The sequence below is a fragment of the Moschus berezovskii genome, chromosome 9 (assembly GCF_049115385.1).
Source record: "Moschus berezovskii isolate FMDL1 chromosome 9, NW_MosBer_1.0, whole genome shotgun sequence".
NCBI lineage: Eukaryota > Metazoa > Chordata > Mammalia > Artiodactyla > Moschidae > Moschus > Moschus berezovskii.
The window spans coordinates 35,800,203-35,823,291 of record NC_142468.1 but is presented as its reverse complement, the minus strand read 5'-3'; the positions used below and the strand labels follow the sequence as shown (position 1 = coordinate 35,823,291).

At 37.8% G+C, this 23,089-nt stretch overlaps 1 protein-coding gene across 8 annotated transcripts in view; it reads left to right on the top strand.

The window, feature by feature from the left end:
- Window positions 1-23,089, top strand: part of KTN1 (kinectin 1) — a 117,024-nt gene that overhangs the window by 15,302 nt on the left and 78,633 nt on the right. For all 8 annotated transcript variants that reach the window (XM_088839577.1, XM_088839576.1, XM_088839575.1 and 5 more), the window contains exons 2-4: window positions 15,531-16,083; window positions 19,182-19,319; window positions 21,146-21,316. In XM_088839577.1, the coding sequence (XP_088695703.1) occupies window positions 15,561-16,083; window positions 19,182-19,319; window positions 21,146-21,316 (832 nt within the window). In that variant the 5' untranslated portion in view covers window positions 15,531-15,560. The remainder of the gene's footprint in view (window positions 1-15,530; window positions 16,084-19,181; window positions 19,320-21,145; window positions 21,317-23,089) is intronic.

Genomic DNA, 23,089 nt, shown 5'->3' with positions numbered 1-23,089 from the left:
TAACTAATGAATTGAGGTAGTCAAATATTGTATGTTTAATCTTTAAGTTCGTAATGCTAAAATTTAAAAAAAGTTGCTGTTGGGCTAACTCATTATTTTGACAATTTTGGTAAGTAAAGAAAAATAACCATTTATCCTGCTTTTCTTATATGAATTATATCTCAGGGTAACCAAGTAGGTCGTAAGAGAAGTTTTTTTCTGTAGATGTATTCTACGTAAGAAAGAAAGAGGGATAGACTTAGAATATCACCATTTTGCATCTCCTAATGAATAATATCTAGGCAAAGATCTCCAGTAGTTGGTAATATCATGGAGACATTGAGGGACTTCCCTGGTGTTCCATTGGCTGATTCTGAGCTCCCAATGCAAGGGACCCAGGTTCTATCCCTGGTCAGGGAGCTAGATCCCATGTGTTGCAACTAAATTCTATTGCTGCAACTAAAGATCCCACATACTTAACAAAAAGAATGAAGTTCTCACATGCCATAAGTAAGACCTGGTGCAGCCAAATAAAAAAATAAACTTTTGGAAACGTGCCATGCTGTTTGTGCCTTAGTCTTCTACTGAGGTCATAATCCTAAATCTTATCTAGCCTTTAAATTTAGCTACCAACTTATAGAAAATAGAAAAGACAAAAACAAAGCAAAAATTTGTTAACACTGTGGGGATTCCATCAACAAAATTCATACTGAGAATCTCTACAAGAAAACTATCTGATTTTTCCAACCCCAAATTCTCCGTAGAATTACAAGAAACTGAATAATTAAAGAGATATAGGGATGACAAATGAAAGGAGACAAGAAATAAACATATCATTCAGTACAGAATAACTGAAAAAATATTTACACAGCAGTTGGGGAGATGTGAATACTGGCTTGATATTTGATATTAAAGGATTATTTTTAATTTTAAATTTGCTGTGAGACTGGATTTTTGCCCTTTTTCCTCTCCAGGCTCAGGGCTTCTATAAAACTATAGCACTGTTACCATAGGTTTTAAGTGTGATTCTTTTTCTTAGATCCTCTCCCCTCACCTCCCCCTGCAGCTGCCCCCTGCCTCTCTCATAGACTCTCTAAGACTGACAGGTGGGTCTGAGCCTAGCTCCTATCAACTCTGCTTTTGCCCTGGATCCTGGTGCACATGAGATTTTGTGTGCAGCCTTTAAGAACAAAGTCTTTCGTTCCCTCCAGTCCCAGGGGACTCCTGCTTAAGCTCTGTTGGCCTTCAAAGCCAAGGGCTCTGGATGGCTCATCTACCTACTGCCAGAACCTTGACCTGGGGCTCAGAACTCTTAATCCCTCTGGGAGAACCTTTGCAATACAGTTATTTTCCAGTCTGTGGGTTGCCCACCCAGAATATTATGGGATTTGATTGTATCACAATTCCTCTCCTCCTACTAGTCTCGTGTGGTTCCTTCTCTGTGGGTAGCCATTCCTTTTCACAGGGGATCTTTCTGACCAAGGGATCAAACGCGGGTCTCCTGCATTGGCAGCAGATTCTTTACTGTTTGAGCCACCAGGGAAGAAGCCCTTACGTCTTTAGTTATAGAAAATCTTTGTGGGTAGTTTCCAGTTTTTTTCATTGATGGTTGTTCTACAGGTAGTTGTGAATTTGGTGTGCTCATGAGGGTAGGTGAGTTTAGGGTCTTTCTACTCCACCATTTTGGCTGTTCTATAAAATCTTTTTTTAAAAATTTAATTTAAAAATACATGTCTGACTTTGGCTCTGTTGAGTCTGTTGTGACACGTGGTCTTTCGTTTCCTAGGTGGGCTCTTTGTTGCCGCTCTCGGGCTTCTCTCTAGTTGTGGCACATGAGCTGTAGAGTGCATGGGCTCTAGTTGGCATGAGGGTTCCAGAGATCGTGGGCTCTGTAGTTGTGGCATGCGACTCTCTAGCTGTGGCTTGAGGGCTCACTAGTTACGGTGTGGGGGTTTAGTTGCCCTGTGACATGTGGGATCTTAGTTCCCCATCAGAGATTGAACCTGTGTTCCCTGCCTTAGAGGATGGCTTCTTGACCACTGAACCACCAGGGAAGCCCCATCTCTTATAAAGTCTTAATGAAAGCTTTTTGTGTAACTGTTGGGTGGTAGGTGAAGGAGGCAAGCTCTCTCCTTTTCCTTGTGTCAGTATGGCCATTTCTTTTCCTTTAGTTTACCCTTTGCTGACTTGCAGTGTATAATGTATACAGTCACTCAGTTGTGTCTGACTCTTTGGGATTCTGTGGACTCTCTAGCCCACCAGACTCCTCTCTCCATGGGATTTTCCAGGTAAAAATACTGGAGAGGGTTGCCATTTGCTGACTTGGACCCCTTAAAAAGTCCCAGATTTATGTATCTGTCTCATTTCTACTTCCCCAACTTATAGCCTAATGTTTCCTGTGATAGTCTTGAGTGGCCATTAATACTTTCAGTTCCGATTTCATATTCTCTGTCCCCCAGGATTTCCCTTAATTTCCGGAAAACATGTCTATTTCAAAACAAAGCAACTTCTGTTAAATGTAATTGAAAGAGTTTTTACTTCCAACTTAAGAAATGGAGTCCTTAAATTAGCTTTAAAATAATGGTTTAATTTATAATTTTAAAATACAGTGAATTCAGTTTAAGCTTAAATTATGTTATGAAAACAGTATACGCACGGTGGAAAAAATGTAACCATTCTGAAAGATTTAAGATGGAAAGTTACCAGACAGGTACCCAGACGTCACCAAAGAGTTAATGATTTCTGTCGTGTCCTTTCAGGAGCTCTCTAAGCATGTTTGAGCATGACTGTGTTACTTAAAATGGAATTTTCTCTGTATGTAGTAGTGACAGTGTTAGTCGCTCAGTTGTGTCCTACTCTTTGTGACCCCATGGACTGTGCCTGCCAGGCTCCTCTTCTGTGGAATTCTCCATGCAAGAATACTGGAGTGGGTTGCCATTTCCTTCCCCAGGGGATCTTGCCCACCCAGGGATCAAAACCCGGGTCTCCTGCATTGCAGGCAGATTCTTTACCATCTGAGCCTTGTGCAACTTGCTTTTTATGTATATTTGGTTTATTTACAATATTTTTGAATGTCTTGCCACTTTACATGTGAAGCTCTACTGTAAGGTTATTTAATCATTTCTCTAATGTTGGACATATGGGTCTTTCTAATTTTAAAGTTACTTTACTAACAGTGAACACTCTTTTTAGTGTGTCTCTGTATTTGTGTGATTACAATAAACTACCAGAGAAGGAGTTTTCACTATTGAAGAGTATGCACTATTCTTATATCTGTCTAGGAGATTGCATTAGTTATAATCAAGTTAATGCTGCATGAGAATACTGGTTTTCATACTTCCTAGTTCATGCCAAATTTTTAAAATACAATTTTATTGAGGTATAATTGATGCACAATGAACTGCATGTATTTAAGTGTACAGTATGATAAATTTTGACACGTGTACGCTGATGCAACCATCACCACAATCAGGATGGCGTCCATGTGCGTCATCTCCAAAATTTGCTCATTCCTGCTTGGTAATCCCTCATTCCCACATGTTCCTTCCCTGACAATTTAAGTGGGAAAAGGTAACATTGTTTCAGTTTGCATCAATTATTAGGACTCCCTTGTGGTAGTGGAATTGGACACAGTTGACAAGGTTTAGGGCGGTTAGAGGGCCACAAGGAGAAGTTATGGGAGGAAGACTGTGGGTCAAAACTAGGAAGAATATTCTTATGTTTTTATGGAAGGAACTTATGGGAGGTGTTTATTCCTAATAATCATAAAATCGCTGACCATTCAGCTGGATGGGTAGTTGAATTAGATGGCCTCTTCCAACCTAGAGATCTTGTGAAGAAGTAGATTTTAAGACTGTAGATTTTAGGGGAAGGAAGTCTTCTGTATGTGGTGTAACTGTGTTACAGTTATATCAGTGGTATGAATTTCATGTTCTAATGTTAATTTTTTGAACAATTTGATGATTTATATTCATCTTTAGAAACTGATTTTTTGTATTGATTTGAAATACTAATTATTTAAATGTTTTACTAAGTTTCTGGTAGTAAAGGTTTTAATTTGTCTAATTTATCATAAATTAGCTTTCTTTACAGAATAAACTCAACCAGGTTATTTCCTGTGTATATGTTTAAAAATGAACAGTGTCTTTTCCTGAGAAGATGGACTAGCTGGGGCTTGATGGATAAGCAAAAATCTGAAGGATTGGCATAACTCTCAGCAGCTACCAGCTATGCAGATCCATTTCATTTTTTCGGAGAAGCTGTTCAGACTGATTTATCTAGTCTTGTATTAAAGGGAAGACAATGAGTCTGGTTAAAAGAGAACAAACAGAAGTTTCATGTGTTGTGACATGATCCCTAATGGAGAAATTGAATTTCATTACTCATCTCTGGCTTTAGTTGGATTTGTTTCAGATTGGGGTAGCAGTACTCTAGATTGGGTATTGCTGAAATAATTTAAGGGATGTGTTAATAAGGTGTGAGTCATAGAAATAAGTATGTGTTGCAGTATACAAGGAGAAATTGCACCTCAGCTTTAAGATTCCAGTGTAGTCTGTAAAGTTAATTTTAGGAAGTTGTAAATGGAGTTCCCATGTTAGGCAACTCAGTGTGGTGTTAAAGTATCTTATCTTTTGATTGCTTTGAATCTTTTCCTCTTGTTGTAAAAGATATTTTGATACTTGTATTATGGACTCTGGGACGATTATACTTTTGTTGCAGTGACTAACTAGAGAATAGAAATTTAGATAAGTTTTTGTATTTTGATGGCCTTTTCAGGAATTGATTAATTTGTTTTTTTTTATTGGTTTGTAGAATCAAGTTTTAAAAATTTTTTATTGTAGATTTAATACACTTATAAACTTTTTCAGCTATGCAATGTATAAAATATATTCACTTATTTTCTTGAAGTACTTTATACATATTTTTAAGTTGTCTGGTTGTCTTTATTTGATCTAAATGATCAAGCCTTTCCTCTACTCATTTGAAATAATTTACAATAAACTAAAAAAATCAGTTTGGATCTATTTTAGATTTTGAGTTCCATTATTCTCTCTTCATTTATCTTCGTTGCACTGCAATGTATTATGTTTCTATAATTGCTAAACTATTATGCCCTGTCTCATAAATGCTCTAGGATGTTAGGAGGAGGAGAACTATCTGTCGGCATGGTGCTTGAGTTGGAAGAGTAGATTTCATTGACACTCAGGTTCGGTTTTTATGCTCTGTTTTAGTTTTTAAAGTTGTGGTGTCTGTCTATTTATTTGGCTGTGTTGGGTCGTTGTTGTGTGCTGGCTTTCTCTAGCTGCGTAGGGCTGGGACTGTTTTCTAGTTGCGGCTTCTCTTGTTGTGGAGCATGGGTTCTAGGACGTGGATTTTAGTAGTTGTGGTGCCCAGCCTTAGTTTCCCCATAGCATGTGGAATCTTCCAGGACCAGGGATTGAACTTGTGTTCATTCCCTGCATTGGCAGGTGGATTCTTAACCGCTGGACCACCAGGGAAGTCCTATGCTCTGTTTTGTAGATGCTGTATATAGGTACTTACTCAGCTAGATAATAGATTCATTTAAAGTCAGTGAATTTATTTGTCCAGTACTGTTAAGCATCTTGTGTTCTCCATTCCAAGTTTTAAATTTAAGTGGAGAATAAAGTGAGCAAAATTTAGAAATAAAATATTAGCCATATAATAATTAAAATGTGTTTTATAGGACCGACAGTGCCCCCTTTTTTACCCTTACTCTGAACTAACTTTCCTATTTCATTTAGAAAATAGTAGCATCAGGAGGATAATTTAGACAAATTTATACCGTATCTACCTCCTTGCCTGTGCCTATATATTCTCTAGAAGTCTGTGCTTCCATCTAAGGGCAGTCTCTTTACTTGCACACCAAATTCTTTCTCTCTTGCAGTTTGAAAATGTTGTCCCTCACGCCTTTCTCTCCTGCCTCATCAGGCTTTCCCCTTCTACTGGATCATCTTTATCACTGTATTAACATGCTGTAATTTCTTCGGCCTGTACAAACCAAACTCCCTACCTCATATTCCCCTCCACTTTCCGTTGTGTTTTTCTTTATTACTTCACAGGAAATCTCCAAAGAGTCGTTCTCATCTGCTGGAGTTCTCACTTTTCAATTCCTTCCAGTCAGGTTTTGATGATCTCCACTCTGTTGTTTTGGTCAAAGTTACCACTAATGTCTCTGTTGCTAAAATCTAATAGTTTCTAGTTTTTATTGTACTTTATTTACTAACACCATTTAACAAAATTGATTAATCTCTCCTTCTTGATATACTTTATTTAGCAACCAGGTGACATTCTCCTAATTTTCTTTATATTTTATTCTCAATTGTCCAGGGGCTCCGTCTTGAGACCTAGGCTCTGTTTATACTCATTCCCTTGGTGTTTTTTTTCTCTAAGCCGTGGTCCTTCCAATTGCATGTAAGAAACTACATGATTTTGTTCATTGTCCTCTGCCCCCTTCAGATGATCTCTTCAACTTCATCTTTTACTACATTTCCTCTTGTACATTATATTTGTCTTTATTTTTCTTGCTCAAATGTGTCAGGTGTGTTCCTGTCTCATGTACTGTATATAAATTCCTGGACTGTCTTTTAGTCGAATGTTAGCTTTATTAAGGGCAGGGATTGTGGCTTTTTGTACTGATGTTTATTCAGAATGCCTTAGAAAACAATGTTACACATAATGATAAAATAACTATACAAAGTGAATTAATAGACTGTTGTGTAAGATGGTAGTTGAAAAGATACATTCATTGTAATGATTTGAGCTGTGTTTTGAGGGATAAGGGAAGATTTGATAAAAGGAACAAGGCAAAACTTTTTGGGTTTGATACTAGGAAGGAGGGGAAATTGGACTTTGTAGAAAGTCACCTTTTGGTTTCCCGATTTAGAGTCTGTTGTGGCTTTTTACTGCTAGTTTTGTCTACTTAGTTGACTGCTAACCTTCTGTATCTGGCTATAGTTTATATTTCTCAAAATCATATCTAGAACTCCCAGACAAAAACTTACTCCTGTATTCTTGAACTTGACATGTGATGTCATAGTTTACAGATTTCTTCCAAGCTGGAAGCATTGGTGTTGTCTTAGATTCCTTCCTAACTTTCACCATCCTCTAATCTCCATTGACTTAATTCACTCTATCAGATCTATTTAGCCTATTGAAATGGTCATTTTAATTGGTTTCCTTGCACCTGTGTTAACCTATCCATTGGATTTTAAATTTTGATTGTAACTTATTTGTAGAAGTCGTAATTGATTCATATCTACCTAATTACTTTTGATAGTTTCTATTTTTTACTCATTCCCGTTTCCTCTTAGTTACTTTATGTGTATAGGTTGTAATCTATATCTAGTAATTCAGGTATCTTAAATCTTTAGGGATGTGATTCCTTAGTTTTTTTCTGTTGCCTCTTGCTCCTGGTGGCTTATCTCATGGTCAGTTGTTTTGTGTTGTGGGTTCCTATCTGAATGACGGTATTTGGGAATCTTGAGCTTCCTGGTTTGAGGGAGCGGTCCAGCAAAGAAGATGTGCCTTCATTTTTGTCACATGCACTATGGGTACCACCAGCTTGGGACCGCTTAAATATTTGGTCTAGGCATTTCCAAGATCATGTAAGTAGTTTGGACTTTAGCTCTATGTAAGAAGAGACCCCTGAAGCCAAGTCAGAATTGGGACCAAAAGTCAGGACTCATTGTATTGCTGTTCATCAATCTGAAAGTTTATTTTTGTTCAGGATGTATCTGGAATATGACATGCATGCTTTTTTTGAAGTTTAGTGACAACACAGTGTGGGTTTCTCTGGTGGGTCAGATGGTAAAGAATCCACCTGCAATGCAGGAGACCTGGGTTCGATCCCTGGGTTGGGAAGATCCCCTGGAAGAGAATATGGCAACCCACTCCAGTATTCTTACCTGGAGAATCCCCATGGACAGAAGAGCCCGGTGGGCTGCAGTCCATGGGGTCAATCTTAAATTTTACTAAGAAGGGACTGAAAATATTATAGATAACTTCTGTTGTGGAATGGAAATCTGATCAAATGATATTTGCCCATGAATACACTTTTTTTTAAGCACTGTATACTACTTCCATACATAAACTGTTTTCCTCAAAAATATTAACTTGTATGTTAAAAGGGACTTCCCGGGTGGCCAAGATGGTAAAGAATCTGCCTGCAGTGCAGGAGACACCAGTTGGATCCCTGAGTTGGGAAGATACCCCCGGAGTAGGAAATGGCAACCCACTCCAGTAATCTTGGCTGGAGAATTCAATGGACAGAGGAGCCTGGTGGGCTGTGGTCCATAGGGTTGCAAACAGTCTGACACAACTGAGTGATGTTTTCACTTCACTTCAGTTCACTTCATTTGTACATTAAAAAAAAAAAAAAAAGATGTTATTGGGGATATAAAAAAAAAGAAACGTGGTATAATAGTGACATGTTTGGAATACAGACTATTTAGATTTAGCATGATGAGGTTCCAGAGAGATTCTTTTTAACTTATGAAATCTGTTTTTACTAAGAATCTGTGGTAAGGGCTCTCAGCTACTTATGGTACTATTATAACTGTGTTGTACACTGAACAAAGCTCGTGCAGAGTACTCTTGGCGCTTGTATATCTTAAAGGTGTATTCGTTTAGTTGTTCAGACATTATAGATTTATACGGGAATTTTTATGTCATTAAGCATTCCTGGGTTGAAAACTACCTTTGCCTCAACTCTTTGTTTGCTTTTTACAAATGTGCTTCCTCATATGTTGCTTGGTGTACATCAGTGGGGAAAAAATGACTTTTAGTTTGTGCAGAGTGTAGTCTTGAATTTTTGTTACATTTTTCTTACTGGTTCTTTCGAGTCACCTCAGTTGACAATAAAATTAGTTTTTTTTGTCATTTGTTTTAAATGTTCTTTTAGTTTAAAGAAAATGGTGTCAGAGTCAAGAGTAACTAAAATACTTCGGTAGTAAGAAAAGAGATTTCAAAATTTTTATATTTACTTGAAATTCAATAGTTTACCTATCAAACTGCTTCCATTTTTCCTTGTAATATGTAAGCAACAATGCTTTTAAAATTTGTTTTTATTTAAACTTTTAAAAGTGTAGCATTCAGGGTAGTTACTTAAATTTGTTTTAATGTAGAAAAGTTTTTAAAATGTGAAGAATGAACTGTATCTTAAAAATATTTGTAATTTTACTCTAAGAAAGCAATAATTCTCATTTTTCTATAGTTTGAGACTACATATTTAATTGTGCTCTACATAAATAATTTTCATTTGTTTTGTTATATAATGTATTTTGCAACCTTCAGTTCAGTTCAGTCGCCCGGTCATGACCCACTCTTTGCGACCCCATGAATCACAGCACGCCAGGCCTCCCTATCCATCACCAACTCCCGGAGTTCACTCAAACTCATGTCCATCGAGTCGGTGATGCCATCCAGCCATCTCATTCTCTGTTGTCCCCTTCTCCTCCAGCCCCCAATCCTTCCCCTCCAGCCCCCAATCCTTCCCAGCATCAGAGTCTTTTCCAGTGAGTCAGCTCTTTGCATGAGGTGGCCAAAGTATTGGAGTTTCAGCTTTAGCATCAGTCCTTCCAATGAACACCCAGGATTGATCTCCCTTAGAATGGACTGGTTGGATCTCCTTGCAGTCCAAGGGACTCTCAAGAGTCTTCTCCAGCACCACAGTTCAAAAGCATCAATTCTTCGGCGATCAGCTTTCTTCACAGTCCAACTCTCACACTGTTATTTCAGATGTTTAAATGTGATGTGTCTGTTGATGTCCCACACTTAATCTCATCACCTTATCATTGTAGACAATGGGACCTTCATTATGTATATAGTTTTATCTTTTTTGATTAACTAGGTCTCTTGAACTTTTTAAAAATAAAATCAAGAAGCAATTATATGAAATTTTAGTTTTCACATTGTTTATTATATTAATATAAACATTGTTAATTCTTTTGAGAAATTTACAAAATTTAAACTCAGTGGTACAGCTCAATTTTTGTATGAACAAACCTGAGTTATAGGAAGGCAAGTGAATAGAATCTTAAAACTATCTGATTAGCATTCATAATATATACTCAGATGAAACACAGGAGATATATATATCCATTCTGTAAACTTTTGTGGGAGAGTTTTGGAAGTGGGGCAGGCCAGGGATGTAAACTTTGGTCTGTTATTTTAGGGCAGGCTTCTTTCACCTGGGATCCATGCATATCTTTCAAGGAGTCCAGAAATGTTCTGAATGTACACTTTAGTGTATGCTTTTTTGTTTGAGAAAGAGAACTGGTATCTTTCATAAATTTCTTGAAAGATTTATGTCCAAATAAAAGATAAAGTGACTGGTTTGGGCTTGATTTCTTATGATCCCATGGATAGCTCACTCTGGTTCACTTGACAGAGGTATCTCTACTGCCATTAGCTGTTAATTGTGTTCTATTAAGGTTTAAGGTGTGATTAAGTAAGAGGTCCTTAATATTACAAAGGGAATGTGATAATATGGAAGAAATTAGCATTGGTGACTTCTGCTGTCATCTCATGATCTGAGCCTCTGCTTGTGTCCATGTTTTTCTGTTAATAACTCAACAAATGTACGTTGAAGTGCTCCTGTGGACTTATATAGTATGGACTTTGATACCTGACTCCTATCATGTTGAGTTAAATTAATTCTGCCTCAACTTCTTCTCCTTCCCGTTTCTTTCACTTTAAAGTTGGCCACCCCCGCCCCACTACTTCCTTTAAAAATCTTTCTGTTTTTCTTCTTTTCTGTGTATTCCCCTGAATTTCATTCCCACTTTCTTTTTTGCCACCTTTCCCCCTGCTTTGTGTTACCCTTCTGCCTATGGGTATAATGTAAAACTTGAGTACAGAATGAAGCAGGGCAAAGGCTAATAGAGTTTTGCGAAGAGAACACACTGGTCATAGCAAACACCCTCCTCCAACAACACAAGAGAAGACTCTACACATGGACATCACCAGATGGTCAATACCAAAATCAGATTGATTGTATTCTTTGCAGCCAAAGATGGAGAAGCTCTATACAGTCAGCAAAAACAAGACCGGGAGCTGACTGTGGCTCAGATCATGAACTCCTTATTGCCAAATTCAGACTGAAATTGAAGAAAGTAGGGAAAGCCACTAGACCATGGAGGTATTACCTAAATCAAATCCCTTACGATTATACAGTGGAAGTGAGAAATAGATTCAAGGGACTAGATCTGATAGAGTTCCTGAAGAACTATGGACGGAGGTTCGTGACATTATACAGGAGACAGGGATCAAGACCATCTCCAAGAAAAGGAAATGCCAAAAAGCCAAATGGCTGTCTGAGGAGGCCTTACAAATAGCTGTGAAAAGAAGAGAAGCGAAAAGCAAAGGAGAAAAGGAAAGACACACCTATTTGAATGCAGAGTTCCAAAGAATAGCAAGGAGAGATAAGAAAGCCTCAGTGATCAGCGTAAAGAAATAGAGGAAAACAATAGAATGGGAACGACTAGAGATCTCTTCAAGAAAATTAGAGATAACAAGGGAGCATTTCATGCAAAGATGGGCACAATAAAGGACAGAAATGGTATGGACCTAACAGAAGCAGAAGATATTAGGAAGAGGTGGCAAGAATACCCAGAAGAACTGTACGAAAAGATCTTCATGACCCAGATAATCAAGATGGTGTGATCACTCACCTAGAGCCAGACATCCTGGAATGTGAAGTCAGGTGCGCCTTAGGAAGCATCACTGTGAACAAAGCTAGTGGAGGTGATGGAATTCCAGTTGAGCTATTTCGGATCCTAAAAGATGATGCTGTGAAAGTGCTGCACTCAGTATGCCAGCACATTAGGAAAACTCAGCAGTGGCCACAGGACTGGGAAAGGTCAGTTTTCATTCTAATCCCAAAGAAAGGCAATGCCAAAAAATGCTCAGACTACCGCACGATTGCACTCATCTCACACGCTATCAAAGTAACGCTCAAATTCTCCAAGTAAGGCATCAACACTACGTGAGCTGTGAACTTCCAGATGTTCAGGCAGAGGAACCAGCGATCAAATTGCTAGCATCCTCTGGATCATTGAAAAAGCAAGAGCGTTCCAGAAAAACATTTATTTCTGCTTTATTGACTATGCCAAAGCCTTTGACTGTGTGGATCACGATAAACTGTGGAAAATTCTTAAAGAGATGGGAGTACCAGACCACCTGACCTACCTCTTGAGAAATCTGTATGCAGGTCAGGAAGCAACAGTTAGAACTGGACATGGAACGACAGACTGGTTCCAAATCGGGAAAGGAGTACGTCAGGGCTGTATATTGTCCCCCTGCTTATTTAACTTCTATGCAGAGTACATCATGAGAAACGCTGGGCTGGAGGAAGTACAAGCTGGAATCAAGGTTGCCGGGAGAAATATTAATAACCTCAGACATGCAGATGACACTACCCTTATGGCAGAAAGTGAAGAAGAACTAAAGAGCCTCTTGATGAAAATGAAAGAGGAGAGTGAAAAAGTTGGCTTAAAGCTCAACATTCAGAAAACTAAGATCACGGGATCCAGTCCCATCACTTCATGGGAAATAGATGGGGAAACAGTGGAAACAGTGAGAGACTTTTGTTTTTTTGGGCTCCAAAATTTCTGTAGGTGGTGACTGCAGCCACCATGAAATTAAAAGACGCTTACTCCTTGGAAGGAAAGTTATGATCAACCTAGACAGCATGTTAAAACGCAGAGACACTAGTTTGCCAACAAAGGTCCGTCTAGTCAAGGTTATGGTTTTTCCAGTGGTCATATGTGGATGTCAGAGTAGGGCCATAAAGAAAGCTGCTGCTGCTGCTAAGTCACTTCAGTCGTGTCCGACTCTGTGTGACCCCATAGACGGAAGCCCACCAGGCTGCCCCGTCCCTGAGCAGTGAAGAATTGGTGCTTTTGAACTGTGGTGTTGAAGAAGACTCTTGAGAGTCCCTTGGACTGCAAGGAGATCCAACCAGTCCATTCTAAAGGAGATCAGTCCTGAGTGTTCATTGGAAGGACTGATGTTGAAGCTGAAACTGCAATATTTGGCCACCTGATGCAAAGAACTGACTACATTGAAAAGACCCTGATATTGGGAAAGATTGAAGGCGTAAGGAAAAGGGGACGACGGAGGATGAGATGGTTGGATCGCATCACTGACTCAATGAACATGAGGTTGAGTAAACTGGGAGTTGGTGATGGATAGGGAGGCCTGGTGTGCTGCAGTCCATGAGGTAGCAAAGAGTCAGACACGACTGAGCAACTGAACTGAACTGTGGTATATTAATCAGTACTGTAGTTCTTATTCATTTTGCCATTTTTAAGCAAGGAGTTGAAAACTTTATGAGTTCCTCTTACACAAAATTTTAAGTATTAAGACAAGCGAGACTGCACCCATGATTATTGCACAGTTCTTTGATTTACATATTCATTTTAATGACCTATTATTATACATGAGATATTTTGATCTTGCAAGTAAAATTATGATTTTGATTATTCAGTATTTAATTGAATTTAATAGTCTCAGTATTTACAGTTTTAACAGCAATATTTTATTGAGTTCAGTTCAGTCACTCAGTCGTGTCCGACTCTCCGCGACCCCATGAATCACAGAACGCCAGGCCTCCCTGTCCATCACCAACTCCTGGAACTCACTCAAACTCATGTCCACAGAGTCGGTGATGCCATCCAGCCATCTCATTCTCGGTCGTCCCCTTCTTCGGTCGTCCCCTTCTTCTCCCGCCCCCAACCTTTCCCAGCATCAGAGTCTTTTCCAGTAAGTCAACTCGTCGCATGAGGTGGCCAAAGTATTGCAGTTTCAGCTTCAGCATCAGTCCCTCCAGTGAACACCCAGGATCGATCTCCCTTAGAATGGACTGGTTGGATCTCCTTGCGGTACAAGGGACTCTCAAGAGTCTTCTCCAACACCACAGTTCAAAAGCATCAATTCTTCGGTGATCAGCTTTCTTCACAGTCCAACTCTCACATCCATACATGACCACGGGAAAAACCATAGCCTTATTCAACCCATTCTGATGTGTATTTAGTCTCAGCTTTTCTTATTATATGTAGTATTGCCCTGAACATCTTTACATATGCTTTTCTTTGTACATGTCTTGGGATAAAGCATCAGGAATATTGGATTAAAGCAATGCAAACATTTTCTTGACTTTAAATTTGCCTTGGTATTTTGGTTGGACTCCTCCTAGATGCAGAAAGAGAGCTCAAATGAAAGGGCATTAAATTGTATGAAGGGAATCTCCTGAAAATCTGAAGACTGAAATCATGATTCTTCCAGCCTCATATGAGACCTAGAAAAGGGAGCTAGAAAAATCATCAGGAATCTGTGTTTCAGAGTTTCTGTGGTCTCATGGCCTCTCTTCTCTGAAGGTTTGCTTCTTTATTTGCTTCATCATAGATGTTGTCTCCTAAGAAAGACCTCGGTTGCATGGACTGGAGCTTTCTATTCATCAAAGACCTTCTGACTTTGATTTGACATTTTCCAGCATTTTGGCTACTGCTCAGTGTCTTAGCCTCTTTTCTTTCCTCAGAGCAAAAATCCATAGTTCTAACTCATTGTTTTGTCCTTTTTCTCCCCTAACCTATCCCTCAGCCAAATTGAACAGGCTTTGTAGCCTGTGGATGGTAATATTAAACAAAATCCAAATATAAAACATCTTTTAAAAATAATTTTTGGTTGACCAGTGACACTTAAGCATAATGAAATGTGTCTAATAAATACAAAATTTTGGGTAGTTAATTAATTATTAGAGAACAATTCTGTATAAGTTTCTTTTTAGTATTTTGCTAGCCTGTGATTCACTCTCCCTTTCATCTTGTTAAATCTTTCTCTTAGTAGTCCAGGGTTATATTAATATCATTTAAATTTTGCTTATTGACTAAATTATTGCAGTCAGGTGGGATTACCCATTTTGTTTTTGAAGTATACCTTTTTTGCAGTAAGAGTTACCTTGGAAAAAAAATCAAGAGAAGCAACTTATTTGTAATTTAATGCCAAATGACACATCATAACATTTTGATTTTTACTTTATTTCCATATTCTTGTTGGATCCCAGCATATCGTGAGGCAACAGTTAGCTGGAATAAAGGTGCTCACAGCTGAGTGAAGGAGTAAACTCCTTTTATTTTCTTTGCTGTTAAGAGTGTGTACTTTCAATGACTATCTAGGGTGTTGTTAATGCCTCTTTATTTCCATATATAATATATTCATGAATATTGTACAGTAAGAGAAAAACTATCAAAAGTGGATATTTTGGAGAAAAATGAATGGCTACTTTTTTTCTGTCAGAATCTTTTCACATGCTTGAAAAATAGAAGGATGTCTTACATTCCTAGAAAAAATTTTTTTTACAGTATATAGTATATTTGAACTATAAAGTAATCAAGTATATGATTTAAAAAACCTGTTTAGATTTGTAGATCAGGTTAAATCTGAATACCTCTTGAAAGAACAGAGGTTTTGTGTGTTTAATTTTTATAAGACTGACCCAGGTTTTTGTTTTTTCTTTTTTTCCCCACATTTAGCTTTTATAGGATCACATTAACAAAAGCACCATGGAGTTTTATGAGTCAACGTATTTTATTGTTCTTATTCCTTCAGTGGTTATTACAGTAATTTTCCTCTTCTTCTGGCTTTTCATGAAAGAAACATTATATGATGAAGTTCTTGCAAAACAGAAAAGAGAACAAAAGCTTATTCCTACCAAAACCGATAAAAAGAAGGCAGAAAAGAAAAAGAATAAAAAGAAAGAAATCCAAAATGGAAACCTCCATGAATCCGATTCTGAGAGTGTACCCCGGGACTTTAAATTATCTGATGCCTTGGCTGTAGAAGATGAGCAGGTTGTACCTGTTCCATTGAATGTGGTTGAAAGTCCAAGTAGTGTTAGAGAAAGAAAGAAGAAGGAAAAGAAACACAAGCCTGTACTAGAAGAGCAGGTCACCAAAGAAAGTGATGTATCAAAGATTCCATGCAAAAAAGTAGAACCTGTCCCAGTTACTAAACAGCCGACTCCCCCCTCGGAAGCAGCTGCCTCAAAGAAGAAACCAGGGCAAAAGAAGTCTAAAAATGGAAGCGGTATTGTAATCTATTAAACTTTATTGCATGGTTATATTTGTTTTAATAACTTTAATAGAGTTTGAAGTTCAGATATTTAAGTGTGCACACATGCTAAATATTGAGTTTGAAATCGGTATCCTTTTCACTATTTGTTTTCATTAAAGGTTGATAGAAAGAGTTAGTATTGATCATAAAACAGCATTTAAAGCTAAATTTCACATTACACATAAGGAAAAGGCCTTAAGTGGAAATATATAAAATGTGTTGTACTAAAACACTAAAGACCTATAAATATCAGTAGTTAGAAGCTTTTACATTGATTTCAACCAATACTTTCTAATCAGTGTGATAAGAAAGATGAAAAGAGAAATCAGGTATCATTTTCATCCTTGATTGATTTACTTTGCAAACATTTATCATACATCTGTTTTGAGTTAGTCACTGTAGGTGCTAGGACTACAGAGATAAAGAATGCATTTTCCAGGTAGTCACATGCAAACTGTATACACAAGCCGAAATACATTATTATAATATAAAAAATTTAGTATAATGGTCTAGATATGTCTCAGTCAGTATAGGAGTACTAAAGTGGGTCACTTAGAGCATATAATACCTAAAATTAATCAGAAATGTTGAATAAATATTAGCTAGTTTTTCTTGGTGAATAGGGTGTTCTAAGAAGGGTTGTTAACAGATGCAAAGGAAGGGACATGAGAAATGGTGTGCTGATAGGTGAAACTGTGAATTGTTTGCTCTGTGTGAAAGGACTTGTGTTTACCATTAAGTTGTTTTTGTATCTTAACTTGTGGAGTATTAAGTTATCGTTATATTGGATTTTAAATATTTACTTGCCAGCTATGTCAGGCATGGTACTAGAGAAGTAAGAGTAAAGGGGAGAGGAGGACATGTGAGCCAATACTGAAATATGACTTCCGTAAGAAAAGTACAAAGTATAGAGGTAGTACAGAAGCCAGAACAACTAGTACATATGGGACCCGTGGGTCAAAAGCTTTACAGAGGAGGCAGTGCCTGAACTGGGTCTTGCCAAATGAGTCAATTCATCAAGGAAATAGTGGGATTTTATTCCTCATTGGCAGAAGATCATACATAAAGGAATAAAGGTGCAAGAATACCCTGAAGTGGGAGGTAGGAAATGGTAGGAAACAAAATTGAAAAGGGAATGGAGTGGGTAGATTATGATGATTTTTATGTAAAGAGCTAAATAGGTGGGGTGTTATAATTTGGCCATTGTTGAGGATTTTCAAACAGGTTAGTTTCCATTGACAGATTTACATTTTAGGAAGGTATTTTTGGCAGAACCTGGGAAAAGAAGTTTCCTAGGGCAGTGTTTGATGTAGGCAGATTTGCTAAGAGAGTACTGTTTTCCAAAGTTAAGCTGAAGGACTGAACTGTGATAGTGACTGAAGAAGTAGAAAGGAGATTAGAGAGATCTGCAAAGCAAAAATGACATGGCTAACTTTATTGGATAGGATATGGCAGATTAAAAAGGAGAATGCAGGATTAAAGATGATTTCCAAGTTCTAAGTTAGGTCAGGGTTAGCAAACTGCAACCTGTGAACTAGATCTGACCTGTTTCTCATTTTTTATAGCTCATGAGCCACAAATGGTTTTCATGTTTCAAATATGTTAAAAAGAAAAGAAGAGTAATATTGTGTTAAATGTGGAAATGATATGAAATTGAAACCTCTGTGTCATAAATCAAGTTTTTTTAAATGCAACAACACTCATGTGTTAAAGTCTGTTTGTGGCTGGCTCTCACAATGCAACATTAGGTGAATAGTTGTGATAAAGTCTAAATGGCCCACAAAACCTTTACTGTCTGTTCAGACCTTTATAGGAAAGATTAACCATCCTTTTATTGGTAGATGTTGATAGCACTAGGAGGCCATACTGGGGAGAGAGTGGATGTGTATGGAGAGGAGAATGCTTTCAGTTTGTGTTTCTGGTGCCTGTGGGGGCTATTCACACAGGGAGCAATTTCGGATACAGTAGGAAATTTAGATACAGAGGCATGAGGCTAGAGTACAGATTCAGAAGCCTTAAGCGTGAAGGTAGTAGTTGATGTCATGGTTTTAGAGAAGATTATTCAAGGGAGGTATTTAAAATGAGAACACAGCCCTGAAAAATACTAGATATAAGGTATTCAATAGAAACAGCTTACAAAGAAGACTGCAAAGGAATATTCCAAGTGTAAGAAAAGATTTCTCATGGGAGCTGAATTTTAAGTTTTATTTATTTTATTGTGGTAAAATAAGTATATAAAAAATTTTTACCAGTTTAACCATTTTTAAGTGTATAGTTCTATGGCATTAACTACACTCACATTCTTGAACCATCATCACCACCAGCCATCTCAAGAACTTTTCATCTTTCCCAACTAAAATTCTGTGCCCATTAAGCACTAATTTCCCACTCTTCCCTCCACCTAGTTCTTGGCAAGCAACATTCTACATCCTGTGTCTATGAATTTGACTGCTCTAGGTACTACATATAAGGGAAATCATACAATGATTGTCCTTTTGTGACTGGCTTATTTCACTTAGCCTAATGGAGAGGAGAGAAATTTAAGGAGGTAGAGACCAATAGTTTGAAATGCTGAATAGAAGTTAAATACGGATTAAGGGATATTATTGATAGAATCAGGCATTTGGGACACTAGGGACCTGAGTAAAATTTTTTATGAATATAATGGAAGAGATAAAAATCAGGTTGCAATTAGTTGAGAAATGATTGGTAGAAAAGAAAGTACAGACTGTTGTTTTGTCAATATAAGAAGGAAGTGGGTGTGGGAGGCTAGGGATTACAGTGGTGGGAAGGATTTTATTTTTTAAGATAAGAGATTTGACAATGCCTATAAGCTGAGTAGGGTTAGGAGTGGCTGAGAAATGGGATATAAAAGGAGCAAGTACTAGAAATCCTGATGAAGTTAAAGAGCAGGTGTAGCAGAGCAAGAAAGCTAGAATGGTAAGTGAGAGAATTGTATATCAGAGTTTAAAATTTTGGTGGTAAAGCATTCTGGGAAGTATTCATTAATAAATTTTTTTCTGCTGTGTTCATTGTTTGCTACTATGATTTTTCATTTATTTTTAATAAAGATGATCAGGATAAAAAGGTGGAATCTCTTACGGCACCTTCAAAAAAGCAAGAATCATTACCTCTGCATCAAGAGACTAAACAAGAAAGTGGATCAGGAAAGAAGAAAGTTTCATCAAAGAAGCAAAAGACTGAAAATGGTGAAACATGTAGATACGTATTTTATAGCTACTAATTCTAGAGAAGTCTACTGGGACAAGGACCCTAGAGACCTCACATGGTCCTTAATTCTCAGCTTAATGTGTATATTAACAGCTTCAGTACTAATACATGGAGAAGGAAATGGCAGCCCACTCCAGTGTTCTTGCCTGGAGAATCCCAGAGATGGGGGAGCCTGGTGGGCTGCCGTCTATGGCGTCACACAGAGTCAAACACGACTGACGTGACTTAGCAGCAGCAGTACTAATACAAGTTCAGGGTGCTTTGACAGATGGGCAGGGTATACGTTTGTGGTGAAAACCTTAATCTGAAATTTAAAAAAGACAAAGCATTTATAAATATTCTCATTCTTAAGTGAGTTTTGAAAATAATGTAAAGAGCATACAAGCTCTATAGAAGAAAAGTTTTCCTGAAATATATGTACATTTAATATCATGTAAAGATCATACTTGAGAACACTATGTAGATTTATCATTACCCTGTATTCCTAATCATTAAATGTAATGTGCAGGTATATATCGGAGAAGGCAATGGCAAGCCACTCCAGTACTCTTGCCTAGAAAATCCCATGGATGAAGGAGCCTGGTAGGCTGCAGTCTGTGGGATCGCTAAGGGTCGGACACGACTGAGCGACTTCACTTTCACTTTTTGCTTTCACACATTGGAGAAGGAAATGGCAACCCACTCCTGTGTTCTTGCCTGGAGAATCCCAGGGACGGGGGAGTCTGTTGGGCTTCCGTCTAGGGGGTCACACAGAGTCGGACACGACTGAAGTGACTCAGCAGCAGCAGCAGCAGCAGCAGGTATATATGAGAAGCATCCAGTTAAAAGTGATGGAGCAATTTTTATTCTCAGTTGTCCACAAGACCTCTTAGCTATGAAATCTATGTAGATTAAATAGTAATTTTTATAATATTGGGCTATGATAGCAACCTGTGCTAGAAAAGAATAAAATTGGAAAGGGAAAAGGTGAAATTCTGTTATTTGCATTAAAATTATGGTATATCAAGCAATCAGGTATAGAAAAAAATCACCCCAATATTTGATAATATCAAGTATTTATTACAGATTTTAAATAAAAGAACTGTATGTGCCTCCAAGTTTTTTTTTTTTTAACGTAGGGATATAGAGAGATTTCCATATGGGTGTGGAAGTTTGTGTCTCTAACCAACAAATATCAGAACAATACTTAAGCTCTTATAGTTCTTCACATTAAAGCTAGAAACTAAGAAAGCTTCCTTCCTTCACTTTTAATGTTGTTTTGGAAGTTTTAACTAGTGTAGTAGTAAGATGTGCCATGTAAATTAGAGGGATAACTATTAGAAATGACAAGATATCTGTAAGGAACAAAGGCTATTTTTGTATCTAGCAAGTAAAAAAATCACTTAAGAATTATCAGTTGGAATAAGAGGTCAGTAAAGTACCAACATACATAGAAATTAGTAATTTTCCTTGAGCATTAGTTAAATGTGAATGCATTCTTAGTTAAATCAGAAGAAACATGAGATCGAACCAAAACATGTAAGAATTTATAAGAAGAAATTTTCAGATATTGTTAGAAGAGATGTGTGATACACTTTAGATAACCTAAGTGATATGCTGTAAAATAATACTAAATGGTATGTCTTAATTAAAGAGTGTTTTGACTTGTTGAAAAGGATAAATAGGAATTTGAAGCCAAATTGAGCTGGTAATAGAGTTTTGAAAATAACTGCATTTATCATGAAGCTTAATTGTGCTTACATGTTATTTTATTACTCCATTATAAAAAATCTTGTGTAATTATGATTTGTAACTTAAATTGCAGTTTTGGTAGATGAACCCCTTATTCATGCAACGACTTATATTCCTCTGATGGATAATGCTGATTCAAATCCTGTGGTGGATAAGAGAGAGGTGATTGATCTGATTAAACCTGACCAAGTAGAAGTAATCCAGAAAACAGGGGCTAAAAAACTGAAGATTGAAACTGACAAAGGTAATGTATACAGAGTACACCAACCTGTTGGACTGAAAAAACATATTTTTGAGTTCTTATGGAATGAGTGCATTTTCTCAAAGAATCAGTGAATTCCAGAAGGCTAATAGAGTCTTTGTGGTAAAGGATTTATTGGTAGTTTTCTAATCCAGTCCTCTCAGTTTTATAGAGCTGGACATTGGACTTGCCTAAAGTCTCGTAGCTGTTTTGCTGATAATCTTTTCCCTTCTTTTATTGTCTCAGAGTTTTCTGGGTTAATTCACAGAAAACTTATTTTGGCCCACGTGGCTTGTGGGATCTTAGTTCCCTGACCAGGGACTGAACCTAGACCCACGGCAGAGAAAGTGCTGAGTCCTAATAGCTGGACTGCCAGGAAACTCCCTATTATTATCTTTTTAATAGGTTTTTTTTTTTAAGAGCAGTTTTCAAGTTCATAGCAAAATTGAGTGGGAAGTACAGAGTTCCTGTATACCCCTTGTTCCCATACATGCCCACAACTGCGTTTTTAAACTTACGATATAGCTGAAATATTAGAAGCTCTGGGATCCTTTGGGTCTAACAGGTGGCTGTTGCTTTTATGGAAACACAGGTGTTGTCTAATATAAGAACCCTAGGGGAACTGACGGAGAAGGCAATGGCAAGCCACTCCAGTACTCTTGCCTAGAAAATCACATGGACAGAGGAGCCTGGTGGGCTGCAGTCCATGGGGTCACTACTATTTGGACACGACTGAGTGACTTCACTTTCACTTTTCACTTTCACACATTGGAGAAGGAAATGGCAACCCACTCCAGTTTCTTACCTGGAGAATCCCAGGGACGGTGGAGCCTGGTCGGCTGCCTTCTATGGGGTTGCACAGAGTCAGACACGACTGAAGTGACGTAGCAGCAGCAGCAGCAGCAGGGGAACTGAAGTGAGGTATTTGGTGCATGGATTTTTAGAATATCAGGATTGCTTTTATATAGTTGATTTTTGTAAAATAAGACTTTTTGTCAATTGTTTCTTATTTTTTTGTCTGTAAAATTTGGCTCATATGTTGTGAGTATTTACAGTTAAATAAGAATATTTATTTGTGAACATATTTAGTATAGATACTAGCATACTAGACATTTGAATCCTTTTTTTTTTTCCCTGTGGCACTTTAATACTCTGCAGTTTGGATGCAAACCTCTATGTATTATATATGTCTCTGTGTGTGTGTGTGGGGGTGTGTGTGCTCAGTTGCATCTGACCCTTTGCAAGCCCATAGACTGTAGCCTGCCAGTCTCCTCTGTCTGTGGAATTTTCCAGGCAAGAATGCTGGAACAGGTTGCCATTTCCTACTCTAGGGAATCTTCTTGACTCAGGGATCAAACCTGAGTCCCTTTTGTCTCCTGCATTGGCAAGTGGATTCTTTACCACTGCACTTGGGAAGCTCATATACATAATATATGTGGTAAACAACAAGGTTCTACTGTTTAATTCAGGAAACTATATTCAGTATCCCATGATAAACCATAATGGAAAAGAAACTGAATCACTTTGCTGTATGGCAGAAATTAGCATAACATTGTAAATTAACTATATCAGTTCAGTTTAGTTCAGTCACATCTGACTCTTTGCGACCCCATGAATCACAGCACGCCAGGCCTCCCTGTCCATCACCAACTCCCGGAGTTCACTCAAACTCATGTCCATCGAGTCGGTGATGCCATCCAGCCATCTCATTCTCTGTTGTCCCCGTCTCCTCCCGCCCTCAACCCCTCCCAGCATCAGAGTCTTTTCCAGTGAGTC